This window comes from Oryza brachyantha, chromosome 7 (assembly GCF_000231095.2).
Source record: "Oryza brachyantha chromosome 7, ObraRS2, whole genome shotgun sequence".
NCBI lineage: Eukaryota > Viridiplantae > Streptophyta > Magnoliopsida > Poales > Poaceae > Oryza > Oryza brachyantha.
In genome coordinates, this window is record NC_023169.2 from 8,654,044 (window position 1) to 8,668,024 (window position 13,981).

The 13,981-nt window shown below is 41.0% G+C and overlaps 1 protein-coding gene across 1 annotated transcript; it reads right to left on the minus strand.

Moving 5' to 3' along the window:
• Nucleotides 1-8,391: 8,391 nt before the first annotated feature.
• LOC102716703 (ankyrin repeat domain-containing protein 13C-B) lies at nt 8,392-13,769 on the minus strand. Its single transcript, XM_040525806.1, has 3 exons — nt 13,736-13,769; nt 11,932-13,628; nt 8,392-9,219 (listed from the first exon to the last, which is right to left on the minus strand). Exons 2-3 carry the CDS (start codon nt 13,564-13,566, stop codon nt 8,887-8,889), a joined length of 1,968 nt encoding a protein of 655 aa, XP_040381740.1. The 5' UTR covers nt 13,567-13,628; nt 13,736-13,769; the 3' UTR covers nt 8,392-8,886.
• Between the last annotated feature and the right edge of the window lie 212 nt (nt 13,770-13,981).

The window sequence follows — 13,981 nt, forward strand, 5'->3', positions numbered from 1 at the left end:
CAAACAAGTTGGTCTTCTCCTACCATATTTGCTACATTCTGTTTTTATAATACTTATCCAAAGGACGTGGTCTTGAGAATTTAACTTCAATCACTTATTATTACAAATTTGTGATTAAAATTTTTAATTTTATTCTAGTACAAGACAAGTATTATGGAACAAGGGAGTACTGCCCACTAGAGGTAATTACAATGATATATTTGTAAATAAAAAATAAGATATGAGCATACAGTTGACTCTACTAGTAATAGTAGAAGCGGAGAAAAACGTGGTGCATGACTGCTTGGCAGTATTGTACTACGTGCATGACAGCCGAACATCAATACTATCAATACTACGTCCGTCCTGAAATAAGATTATTTTTCAGTTTTTTTATATAATGTTTTGACTCTTCATCTTATTTGAAATTTTTTACGATTAATATTTTTATTCTTACTAGATGATAAAACATAAATAGCACTTATGCGTGACTAATTTTTTTAAGTTTTTATACAAATTTTTCAAATAAGACGAATGGTCAAACATTAGACACGAAAAAACGAAAAATGAGATTATTATGGGACGGAGGTAGTAGTAGTTTTCTTTCTTGGAAGCCGAGCTACCATAACCGAGGGCTCTGTTTGGTTAAAAATGTTTTTTCTAAAATATCACATTAGATATTTAGACACCTAAATAGAATATTAAATATAGATGAAAAACACCTAAATAGAATATTAAATATAGATGAAAAATAACTAATTGCACAGTTTAGCGAGAAATCGTGACGAATTTTTTGAGACTAATTAGTCCATAATTAGCCATAAGTGCTACAGTAACCCACGTATGCTAATGACGGATTAATTATGCTAAAAAATTCATCAAATCCGTTCTGACATCCGATTAAATGTCCGATGTGACACCCATACATTTTTTTCCACGAACTTAACACGTCATGAAACGAACTAAACGCCTAACTATCTCCATAAGTACAACCCAGTACAACCCAATACAAAATGGTGGAGTACATTGTCCGATGTGACATCCACACATTTTTTTCCACGAACTTAACACGCCATGAAATGAACCAAACGACTAACTGTCTCCACAAGTACAACCCGATACAAGATGGTGGAGTACATCTCTAGCGGCTTCAACAAAACAAACTCAAGTTGTTTAACATTTTCTTTACTTTAACATGACCAGACTAGGGCTTACCCTGAAGGCGTTTGTGTGCTGCGACTATCGGATCGAATACATGTTAAAAATAATTTTAGAGTAAAACTTCTATTTTGGGCCGTGTGAAAAAAATGATTTAAAAAACCCTAATTTATTCAAAATTAAGTTTTAAGCAAATTTGGCTTATGGATGCTGCAGATCAATCAGGCGATCGACTCTTGTTCTCACATAGAAGATGTTTCAAATCGTGCCATAATCTTAGCCCGCTGTTAAATGTGCAATATTAAGATTTTGATATGTGAAAATAACATTAGTAGTTTTATCCTGCAAAAACTTTTTATATAATTATTTTTAGTTACTTTTGATTAATATGGATTAGATAAGGGCGATGTTCAGAGGGACAACCCACTCTGGATTTTTGTCTAATCCATATCAGTAACAAGAATTTATTTTATAATGGTACGTACAAAGGTAGAGTCAAATATGATTTTTTACTAATATAACAAAATAATTTTATTACACTACTTTCCTTTTTATCCACCATCATATAATAAAATTTACTTTAATAAATGCTAACAGTCAACTCTAAGTCATTGTCATACATAGCAACGATTTTTCTCTTCCTTTCCTCTTCTTTCTCCATATCACCAAATTTGTTTGCGTGACGATTAATATAGTCAGCTAATAAATACTTTTGTACGTGCTCTAAGGTGATGATCGAACTTTGTATCGGAGACGTATGTCTATATCCTAAACATCATTAATAATAAAGGATTAATTAGATCCATACCATTATAAATTTGCTAGCTTTGAAATATACCATTACAATTCGACTAATTGTAAATATGCCATTATAATTTTAGAAGTATTAGAAATATGTCAATCCATACCCTTTCAGTGTATTTTTTAAATAAATTTGGACCATATTGCCCATCTGCTATTTACAGCTCCCTTGGCATGTGTAAGGACAATTTGGTCAAAAAAGGGATATCTGAAATGGTTCTAAAATTATAGTGGCATCTTTACAATTAATCGAATTATAATGGCATATTTCAAAATTGGCTAATTTATAATGACATAAATCTAATTAACCCAATAAATAAAGGCGGTGCAACGTGATTTTATACCATTCTATTTGAAATGTTTTACTTATTGTGAAAATATTACTATATGGGATATCTACGAATCACCACCCCTCTAATTATCCTCAACCCTGGCCACCTCCTCCTCCAGTCCTCATGCCTTTCTCCCCCAATGCTCCCTCCTACCTATCCCCCCTCTTCCTCCCCCTAGCATCCTATCATGGATTCCCGACACCACATGATGATGACACTGATGACAAGTGGAGCTCTTTTTTTCCTCCACAAGGTGATAACTCATCAGTGCCATTTCTCCCCCGTGTGCATGAAAGAGTAGTAAACTGATATGTGACATGCGTCGCAGCGGTGGAGCGGCCCGACGTTGGATCTAGCCCAACCACATGTTGGCGGTGGACGTCGCGTTTTAGTGGTCTCCATATCTATCTAATGCTCATGGCATCGTGGTGTTGTTAACACCAAAATTTTAAAATTTCTTATTGGATTCGGATAAGGAAATGTGCAATCACTGATGAAAATTTTATGTGGAAGAGTTCAAATTTAATAGGGAATCATAAAGACCAAGACATGGCGGCATAATTTTGTCTATTAATTAGAGTTGGTTTAGGGTTCTTCCTTTATCTCTAAAAGAGTTAGAGTCTAATCGAGACTTGCTTGTTTTCTTTTATCTATTAGGGAGTAATGTTGTGGGATACCTATACTAGGGGTATTCGTAGACTATATAAATACATACGATTGTAGGGGTGCCGAATAGGAAGGAGTTTATATGTGTATGGTATCAACCAGAGTTAGGAAAATATCGGATTGCATGCCACACATACCAGATATGAGTTGTAACTGAACTAGGATATATATTAGTCTTATCAGATTAGGACTCTACGATATCTGTAAGGCCTACCCTCTACTATATAAGAGGGTACGGGGCACCCCACAGAGGATATGGTCATATACATCCAATACAATCGCCAAACAAGATTATGGTATTATCTTGCCTAGCTGAGAGCCTAAACCTAGGTAAATCGCCTTCTTATTCATCCTAACCATCGAGTTCCGAGTCTAATAACCACCCTATAAGTTTATTACCAACATCAATCGTTGACAAGTGTCGTATCCAATAGGAATTAGAGACAGAGTCCAAATAGAATTTGTTATTTCCTTTTATCTATTAGGAATAGTGCGTTGTGTCCGACATGGACACATATATGCCCATGGGTATAAATATATACACCCAAGGTCATTGTAAATCATCTACATCTACTTATTTCTAACATAGATCAATTACTCTCGGCGCATCGCCACCCTCCTCACCGAGGTTTACATTACCGACGGAACATGGCACCTGACGTGCGGCTGCCTCGTCTCGATCTCCGGCGGAGGGGTAAGTCTTACGTTTTGCCGACCAAGGTAATCGTATCGGCTAGATTAGAATTATCTCGGTTTAGTCTGATCTTCTAATCTGGTGGTGCAGTTGCTAGTAATCGTATCAGTTCAGCTTCGGTTACTCTTGTATCTTGGGTTGATCTGGTTGACCACTTTGAGTAATTTACGTCGATTTGATATTTGTCGTTTAACGTATTCAATCTCGTACTATCTCGGTTCAGTCCAATCTATTAGATTACATTTATCAAATAGTTTATATCATGTTGATGTATCTTGCTCATTGTTTTATCGGAGTACTAGCCGATAAGTTATCAGTCATTGGCTCATCAGATTGATAACGATCTAAATCCGTTTAGTATCTATCCTGACATCGCTAGGCGTAATCTTGAACTGTCTCGGTTTGATTCGATCTTCTATGATTATTCCTAGTAAGTGAGGCTAGATATTTTATAGATCTTGGTCAGTTATCAGTTGGTTATAGCTGATGATCATTGCCACTCTACATCCTAACTGTATTTATATTAGTATAGTAGCCGATTGCATTACTGCGTTACTTCTATACTAGGCAGTTATTTTTTTTGCATCGGCTTATGAGTATTACATGCAAGTTGGTCTTAACCGATCGTAACACATGACTCATTGTTTATTTAATTATTCGAGCCTATTTTTATTGAGTTTCTAGCCGATCTAAGCTTTTAACAACCGATTGCTCAATCCATCGGCTAACCTTCGCAGCATCAACATCCGATCGACTAGATTATTAGTTACCTATCGGCTCGATAACCGATCGGTTTGTTTTATTCTTCATCTTGTCAGTTGCAGGATCAAACTGACTTGCACGCCCGCGCATTCTAAGAATTTAGGTCCTGCACCAGAGCATTCTAAGAAGAAACTCACAGGCCTTCGCGTGTGACACATTATCGAATCAATTTTTGACGTCGAACAAGTGCCCATTAGATCTAACACCCAAAGTAGCGTCACCCATAGAGAGGAAAGATTGTTGGAGAGCACATCGACCGGTGCAGGCTCCTCCTCCTAGGTGTTGTCAATGATGATTAAGGGGGAGACTGACAAAGTTGTTGGATCTAAAGTTTCAATTGACAATTGACGTGGTGGTGTAGGTATCATGCTCATCATTAGCTCGTCATGCTACTCAACAATATTACGTGCACCTACATCATATGTCAGGTTCTCCTCAACTATTATGCGCATAGTACATAGACGTAGCCTAGTACTCATATATATAGCGTAGTACTTATGGTATCATGGGCGGGTATCAGTCAATACACATAGTTCAAGTCATGGGTAGAGGATGTGCAGCGCTAGGGACGGAGCTACAGGGTTACCTGGCAGATTTGGAAAGTTAACATGTGTGTGTATATATATATATATATATATGTATGTATGTATGTATGTATGTATGTATGTATTTCCAAAAAACACTCACTTAAATACATGAGTACGAGCATCACTAGGTGGTGGCGAGATGGAATCATATGAATATATTGGGCGCTGTTGATTGTACTATTATTACCGAATTAATAAAATTGATTTTTTGAATTATATACAATAATCTTTTCAGAAATACTGCCGGACGGTATACCGTCCCAAGTGAAAGCGACGGGATACGTTAGCACAAGGAAAAAACTACAGAGCGGAAAAAACTACGACACATGTAACAAGCGAAGCGGCTGATACTGAGAGGAGAGACGAAGCACTCGGTCAGGCTACGGTGCTGTTGCAACGCATTGCTGTTGCCCAATAGTACTTATTTGCAACCAAGGAGTTGGCTTGTTTATTTTTAGTCATCTGTTTATTTGTCGGTCAGGAGTTGGCTCTCTGTCAGTCTGAACCATGTGAGGGCTAACCTGTTTCTGCTGGTACTAACTATGCCAACTGAAAACGGTTTGTTACTACAAGCGTAGCCGCGGTGCACCTGATTTCTGTCAATTTTTTGAGGTATGAAACATAGTGAATGAAAGCCACCATGTTACCCATGTTACCTTGACTGATATCTATCAAGTATCATACATAGTACCTGACATGTACCATGTTACCGAGCAGGTAACATGATACCAGTCATGATACCATGGCTAGTACCTTTGAGGTATCATACATGGTTTATGGGAGGTATCGTACTCATGCATACCATGTTACCTGAGATATAACATGGTATCAGGCATGGTATCATGGCTAGTACTTTTGAGGTATCACACATGATTTATGGGAGGTATCATGTTACTCATGCGTACCATGTTACCTGAGATGTAACATGGTACCAGGCTTGGTATCATGGCTGGTACTTTGATGTATCACACGTGGTTCATGGGAGGTACCATGTTACTTATGTTATCATGACTGGTACCTGTCAGGTATAATACATGGTACCTGACATGTACCATGTTACCCGAGAGGTAACATGGTACCAGGCATGGTAACATGCGCAACATTTCATCAAACACATAGTGAGCACAAACCAATCACATACATTTAGTTGGACTTAGTGAGACTTACATAGTATCACATGCATCCCCTGTTCACCGGTGACATTGAGCGAGGTAGAGCGCGCGAGACCAAGCCGGAACGAGCCACAGCTCCTGCTCAATTCGTCACCTTTTGCAGCACACGTGCTTCTTGCCGACGTTGTTAAGAGAGGTGGAGCGTGCGGAGGTGCGCGAGTCTAAGCCGAAATCAGGAAGGAGGAAGCGTGGCAGCAGCGTTCGTGACGGTGAGGAATCCCCTTTTTCTAATAGATTGGACCTCATATTGAAAATCCTTAAAAATTTCTATGTTTTAAGATATTATTAAGAAATTTGAAATAAATTTAAAATATGCATTTATTTGTTCCGGAACGTCCATATATGATATTTTCTATAGAAATCTGAACCTTTAAAGTTCTCGTAAAAGGAGCCTTCAACTTGGAGGGTTAGATTACCATGACGTGATGCAACCGGGATAAATTACAGAGATACAATTGAAGATTCTGTAGAAGAAAATCTGACCGATGTGATCATCTGGACCTTTCGCTGTAGGGGTTTTAATAGCCTAGAGAGCGCTACCCCTGCCAGGAGGAACGTGGGGGCATAGAGTCGTTTTCCGTTTCTGTTTTCTCAGATTCGGGGTGTCTATCCCGTTAACGCAACGGGCTACCGTACGGTAGCGTTGCCCTAATTTTTTTGGTGGACATAACTTTAGGTGGTGTTTAGATTGAGAAATTTTTTGGAAGAAGTATCACATCAAATGTTTGATCGGATGTCGGAAGGGGTTTTCGGACATAAATGAAAAAATGAATTTCACGGCTAGCCTAGAAACCGCAAGACGAATCTTTTGAGCCTAATTAATCCGTCATTAGCACACGTTGGTTACTGTAGCACTTATGGCTAATCATAGACTAATTAGGCTCAAAAGATTCGTCTCAAGATTTCTTCCATAACTGTTCAATTAGTTTTTTGGTTCATCTATATTTAATGTTTTATTTAGATGTCTAAAATTTTACTGTGATGTTTTTGGAAAAAAATTTTAGGAACTGAACCAGACCTTAGCTAAAATAGTAGATTCGACCCCGGCAGCGCCACCACTCGGCCAGCTGACAACCCGTCCGCCGCCGGGCGCTTTCTCTCCTCTTCTCCTCCGCTACACTCTCCCTCCGTGTTGCTACCATGGGTGTCGCCCTGCTGCTGCGGCGGAGCGTCACCGCTGCCCCGCGCACGTCCTACTAGCGTCGTCGCCATGCTCCATCGCCGACTTGTTGCTCTGCTCAAGGTGCATGGACTCACGAGGAAGCAGAGGTGCATGGTAACATCAACCTCATAATATATAATCTCTTCTTCCCTAAATATTTAACGTCATTGACATTTTATTTATATTTGACTATTCGTCTTATTCAAAAAATTTACATAATTATTAATTATTTTATATCATTTTATTTATTGTTAAATATACTTTTATGCATATATATAGTTTTACCTATTTGATAAAGAAATTCGAATAAGACGAATAGTTAAATATTTATAAAAAAATTAACGGCGTCGAACATTTAGGACGGAGATAGTACATCCCGTACCTGAGTTGTCCTCTTGCTATGTTTTTTTAATAACTATAATTAAGGGTGACAGTGGTACCTCGTTTTTTCGCTTATACTTATAAATCAAAATTTAAAATTTTAATATTAAATTTAAAGAAAATTTAGAGTATTTTTTATCAAAATTTATTTTTCAGCTTTAGCCTTTAGATCTCTAAGAATACGTATATAAAAGGTTTATACACAAATTCTTTTTCGTGTATAAGTACGTCGTTGACTTTTTACGTAAAACACCCAACCGATCAACCGCATAAACTATCACATGCATCAGATCATCGGAGACTGCAAGTACTTCAACATGTGTAATTCGCAAACATACAAATGATGCAATATTAGGGAGAGCAGCAGAAAACCTAGTGTTGTACAATGATAAGAACGTGGATAATACGATGCATCAACGTTATCCTGACGAACAAAGGAATATCCACGAGGACCAAAAAGAATATCCACATGTTTTTTCCGAGTGTCAGGGTGGATTATAAACATTATTTAAAATGAATAGAAAAAATAAGCCGTACTATTAACTTGTAGTAAGCAAATGAAATTTTAGATTTTGCATGATATGCCTAAGCTTAAGCCATACGAAATTCGGAATAGCAGGTGCAGCCAGCCAATTGCAGTGGCTGGGTCTCGAAAAATTCAAGAGAAGCTAACATTACACCAGACATTCAAAACAAATTCAGAGATGAATATAGATTGATCCCTGCACCAAGCAAAGACAGAAAATTAATCTACCATACAGTGATCTACTTTAGATTAAGTGTGCAGTTTCCATCTCACAAAATTTGTACCACCCCAACATACAGAAATACGGTACGCATTTGGATGTCGGCACGGTGAAGAAGCAAGGCAGGCAAAAACTTAAAAAACACCACAACGCCAGCAAGACAACTCGGTCAAACACTACCTGCAGGGTTGATGCAATAATAAACAGGATTGAAATGATTTGGGTTAAACCAAAGAATGTTGCGAACAAATCTTTTTCATCACATCGAAACTAGACAAGCGGTTGTTTCTTGACATTCGACATCAGTCACCTTCAGCTCTGTCGAAATCTTCAAATCCCCCACTCATCCTTCCTGTTAGATCAGAAGGTATTATCACCAAGTATAACCCTTGTAAATGATTTCAGGGTCATCCATGACATTGTCTCAAACCACCTGCGCTATCTATCTATGCCCCATTTCGGCCTTTCTTCGACTTGCTCTTGTTTTCTTGTGTCTTCTTTTTCTTCTCTTCTGGCGTCGTCCACACATAATCAGCAGGGATGACAAATGGGTCCTGGATGTCCTCTACACGGCTACTGGGGCCTGGAGCTGTTGAGAAGTTCTGACGGTAAGGAGCCTTGATCCACTGAATCCAAGAACTTGAGGAAGACTGTGCTGCTGGGCTCTTGCAATTGTCAGGGCTGGAAGGCGGTGTGGTGAACTCCTCCAATGGCTGTAGCTCTTCAAACTTTGTGAATGTCACGAGCACCCTGATTGTGGGTACAACTGGGATGGCAACCTGACAGTAATAAAGTGTTACCACATCACCAATTCACCTTGTTACTCAATCCAGCAAATTTATTTCAACAGACAACAGCAATAATATTAAAAATTACTTTTCAAACAATACTAGAAGGCATATGTGGCAAATACGTTAGCAGTTCTTTATATTAACAACTCTGCACATACACTACTCTTTTCATAAATATTCAACTACTTACAATTATCAACTGAGATGAAAGTATTATAAAACATCAGATAATATACCCTATTGTATTGTGCAAATTGAACATATGGCCTAGTATATTTCTTTTAATAGTAAGATTTGAATATCTTATTCTCTCCAGTTCCAGTTATCCTTTTCTTACACCTCGGCCCACCCCCGCACCACCTGTTTATCTCCCTACATAATTCATGGCCCTGGTTCCTTCCAACAAAATCAAATGGATGATTGGATGGAATGCCATAGTTACCTTTTCATGAATGCACCAAGATAGCAATGAACATGGAAATACACCAATATCGACAGAACAAATGCAAAAGTATAATATGCCTTTTATAAGCGCATAGCTATGTGAATCCAGAGAAACAGATGACATTACTGCAACTCAAAGCTAGTGCATACAAATATTAAAGCCAAATCCCATAATCAAACCACTTAAATGATACACAGCACAAAAGTATATCATAATATACTAAATTTGGATAATTAGTTTGATATATTTTGACAAGAACCTCTGCTAGACGGCTTCATTAAATAGACTATTGTCCAAAATAACTGAGTATGAAAATGCATCTATTAAGTTAATACATTACACTCTTTTGGTAGGAAATATGAAGCTAGAATATAATAAAAAAGAGTTATGAATCTAAAAAGGCAGCATGAGAAAATGGTGTCAGTTTCATTCACTCTCGGGGAAGTAAATTTGATCGAATAAGTGATGCAGCTACAAATTCGGAGTAAAGTATATACTAGTAGTAATTACAAGTTAGCATGTCAACATTACGAACTAACTAGCATCATGCCAGACAGTGGGATAGATGCCAAATATGACAGTTCCAAAATGTAAAATATAATTGTCCTGAAAATAATAATTGTATCCAATCAGCAATCTACATATACACATGTGCAAATAATGCAACTTTTGCAAAGAGTATACAAAAACCACAAGCATGTCCAGGTGTAGATATGGAATCAAAAGGGAGAAATATCTTGACAAGTGGGGAGTGGATGTAAAGCACACCATCACCCCAACTCCCTCCTTTTAAATTAGTATAGGAATAGGATCAAAAGGGAGAAATATCTTGATTTTGCAACGTATCAGATGTTATCACAAGATCTCACCGTAGCAACTAAACTGAGAATAGTTACAGCTACCAGCCTTAAGTGTTTGCTTGAGGTATTGATATGTACATTCAGAATGACATGTTCAGTTTTATAAGATTTTGCATCTGTCCACTAAATTCGAGAGGAATTCAGAGTTTGAGATGACTTCCAGTCCTATAAATGCAGAGCAAAGGAACAAAGACTACACATCTCGCCCCCCGGGTGGTGGTGGTGGTGGTGGTGGGGGGGGGGGGGCACGGTGTAAATGCACCAAGCAAAACAGTTAGTAAAGCAAATGTACCTTGCTACCTAACATACAATCCCTTCAGAAAACAAGTTAAAATATTGTGAGAGTGCCCTAAGATGAATCTGTACATGATTTTCTTGTTTTCTTGCATCCAATCTAATCATTTTAAAAGACATTGGAACAAAATTTGAAAAACTTGACCAATGGTATGTCCAACCAGTGTTTTAAAAGTCTCAGCTAGGTATTAGATGGTGGCGTAGGCGGCTGAACTACCTTTTGTCGTGTTTTGTTGCTATTTTAGTTTTATATAGACTAGTTTTTATGTAATAAGCTTACTAATTTCTTGGATTTGACTAATTGGTCTGGCCTAGGCACGCCAACCTGGTGGGACCTCGGCACTAGGCAGCTGGGAGCCGACTAGCACCTAGCGGCTTCTTGAACCATGTGTCCAACACAAATATTTATGACCCAAGAAAGTAATAGTCAATGATGGTTATCAGTGCCATGCTAATCCAAAATGCATAGTCCATAGTCCATGCTATCCTTTCACAATCCATGAAACAAGAGACAAGTGAAAAAGGAAGAAGACCTCCCAAGGATTTAATGTGCCGGGCCACATGCGACATTCATGCATAAGGCTTCTCTTGGAGTACATATATAGCAACTTTTCTTGGATTACATATTTACTAAGTTAGTAGCTATAGGTCATTTATGGTTGAACAGTCCCATCTCCCATCTATTCAAATACTAAATAATAATGATTTTGTTATTAACTTGTTATCCATGCCTCATTGTACCAGCAAGTAGTGCAAAGTGTAAACAAGGACTTTAAATTTACACAACAAGAAGCAGCAAAAATCTAACGATGATAAAGATACATGAGTATATATTTATATGGACTTGCTGACTATTGTTAGATGGTGATCTAATAGTTGACTTATATGCATGTTCAACATTGTAAGTGACAGCATGGAGGAGTCCAAAATTTGACAGATAACCAGAAACAAACATGGTAAAACTTACAGGTTGCAACCAAACACCCAGATCATTACTGTAGCGTTGGCAACCAAAAATAAACTTCATGATCGTTCAGGCAGAAAGAAGTGCATTACATAAATGCATAACAAAAGATATAAGATTATTACTAAAATTCATACCTTGACTGGAAAAGTTCCTGGTGGCAGTTTTGTTGTAAGGAGATCCCTCAGGCGACGGATTGCCTTCACCTTGTTTGCAAGAATATCAAGCAGTGGCAAGAGCTCCTCAGTCCGTAGTGGAAAGTTAGGGGAAAGCCAAAGAACAGGCCTTAGGCCTTTCTTGTACTCGCTTTCTTTGCTACTTTCTTTGCGCCTATGCCCATTCTCTGATGATGCAACGGGTCTCCGATAATCCCTTTCCTTGCCCCTTCTGTTCTCATCCCCTCTTACTACATCTACTGAATGCCTTCCTGGCCTAGTTTGTACATTTGATGGAGATTCAATAAGGATATCGCTCACCTTCTCATCTACACAGAGCGAACTCCTTGGAGGTGCCATCTTCTTCGTCCCCTCCTGCTTGCTACTCTGGCCCCTCTTTCCCCAGTTACCAAACCAACCTTTCTTATCATGTTTACTCTCCCCATTTCCAGAGATGCTCAAATCCTCAATTGGTATCTCCCTCTCCCTTGGCTCAACACAACTATGTCGAGGACCGACAAACGTGTCGGACTGGCCTTCGCCACCGCCATCTGGAGAGTCCATCTTAAGGGCGGCTTCCAACTGCTTCTTCTCCTCTTCAGTGAGAACATCATCGAACCCCTCACTCTCGGTATCGTTCTCATTGCAAGCCGAAAAGAATTCCTCATCCGTCATGGCACCGGGGACCCTCCTCGATTTCACACTCACCATCACATGGTGCATGTCATACACCTTGGCCTTCCATGGCCCAACGGACTCGGTCCTCTCCTGCCGGCGCCATGTGAGCTGCGGGAGCAGCACCGCCTGGGTGACGTCTATCCCGGGGCGGAAGATGTTGGTCTGCGACATGGCGGTGACCTCCTGCTGCACCTCCGCCTCGGAGGCCGGCGCGCCGGCCCCTTCCAGAGCGTTCATCACCTCCTTGTCCTTGTGGTTAATCATGCAGAGAGAGCCCGGCGGCACCTTGCCGTCCTCAGAGCCCTCCCCGAGGAAGAGTATTGTCTGGTCGGAGCGCTGGATCTTGAAGCCGTCGAAGCCGGCGAGGGTCATGTCGGCGCGGAGGTTGGCGCCGCGCTTCCAGACCCTGTAGGTGTCGGAGGGCGCGATGCGGGAGATGAAGGGGATGACGGAGCTCTCGAAGTGGAAGGTGATCTCCATGTAGAAGTCGCGCATGCGGCGCATGGCGGCGACGACGCGGGGGAGGCGGCGGCACCACTTGGCCCAGGCGAGGGGCTGGTAGTGGCGGACGATGACGCGGGCGAGCGCCTCCTCCCGGGCGCAGATGGCCTCCTGCAGCGCGCTCCACCCCTGCTCGTTCTGCAGGCTCCAGTCCGCCCCCGCCGCCATGAGCATCTCCGCCGCTGCCGCGTCCCCGAGGCGGACGGCCAGGTGGAGCGGGGTCTCGCGGCCGGGCACGTCGCGGCGGTCGATGACGCCCGACGCCGCCTCCGCGCGCGCCTCCTCCGCCACGGAGTCCGCCTCCGTCCGGATCTCCTCCGGCGCCCGCGCCCTCGGCAGCGCGTCCAGCACCCGCCGCAGCGCCGCGTGGTCCCTCGTCGCCACCGCGTGGTGCGCCGCGCTGTGCGCGTACCTGCCGGCCTCCACCACCCCGGCCATCCTCCCCCTCCACCACCACCACCAACCCCACCACCGCTCCAAGAGAAACGCCCCGCCCTGATCTGCAGCAGCAGCAGCAGCAAACAACAAACACAATCAAAAGAATTTGAGGCGCAAGGCAAGAATCCCAAATGCCTTCTTCCTTCCCAACCAATCCCTTGCCACTCACCTTTCTTGCCTTGCTGCTTCCTCTTCCTCCTCAGTTGTACTACTCCCAGAAGAAGAAGAGTACTACTACTACTAGTATGGACCTCCTCCTCCTCCTCCTCTTTCTTCTCTCTCTCTAGAGCCAGGCTAGTAGACCACCACCCTCCTCCTGCTCCTCCTCCTCTCTCATGATGGGGTTGCCCAGGAATAGGGGGAAAGTATTGGAATCTAGAGAGAGATTGGGACAGCAGAAGAAGCAGCCTTGCAA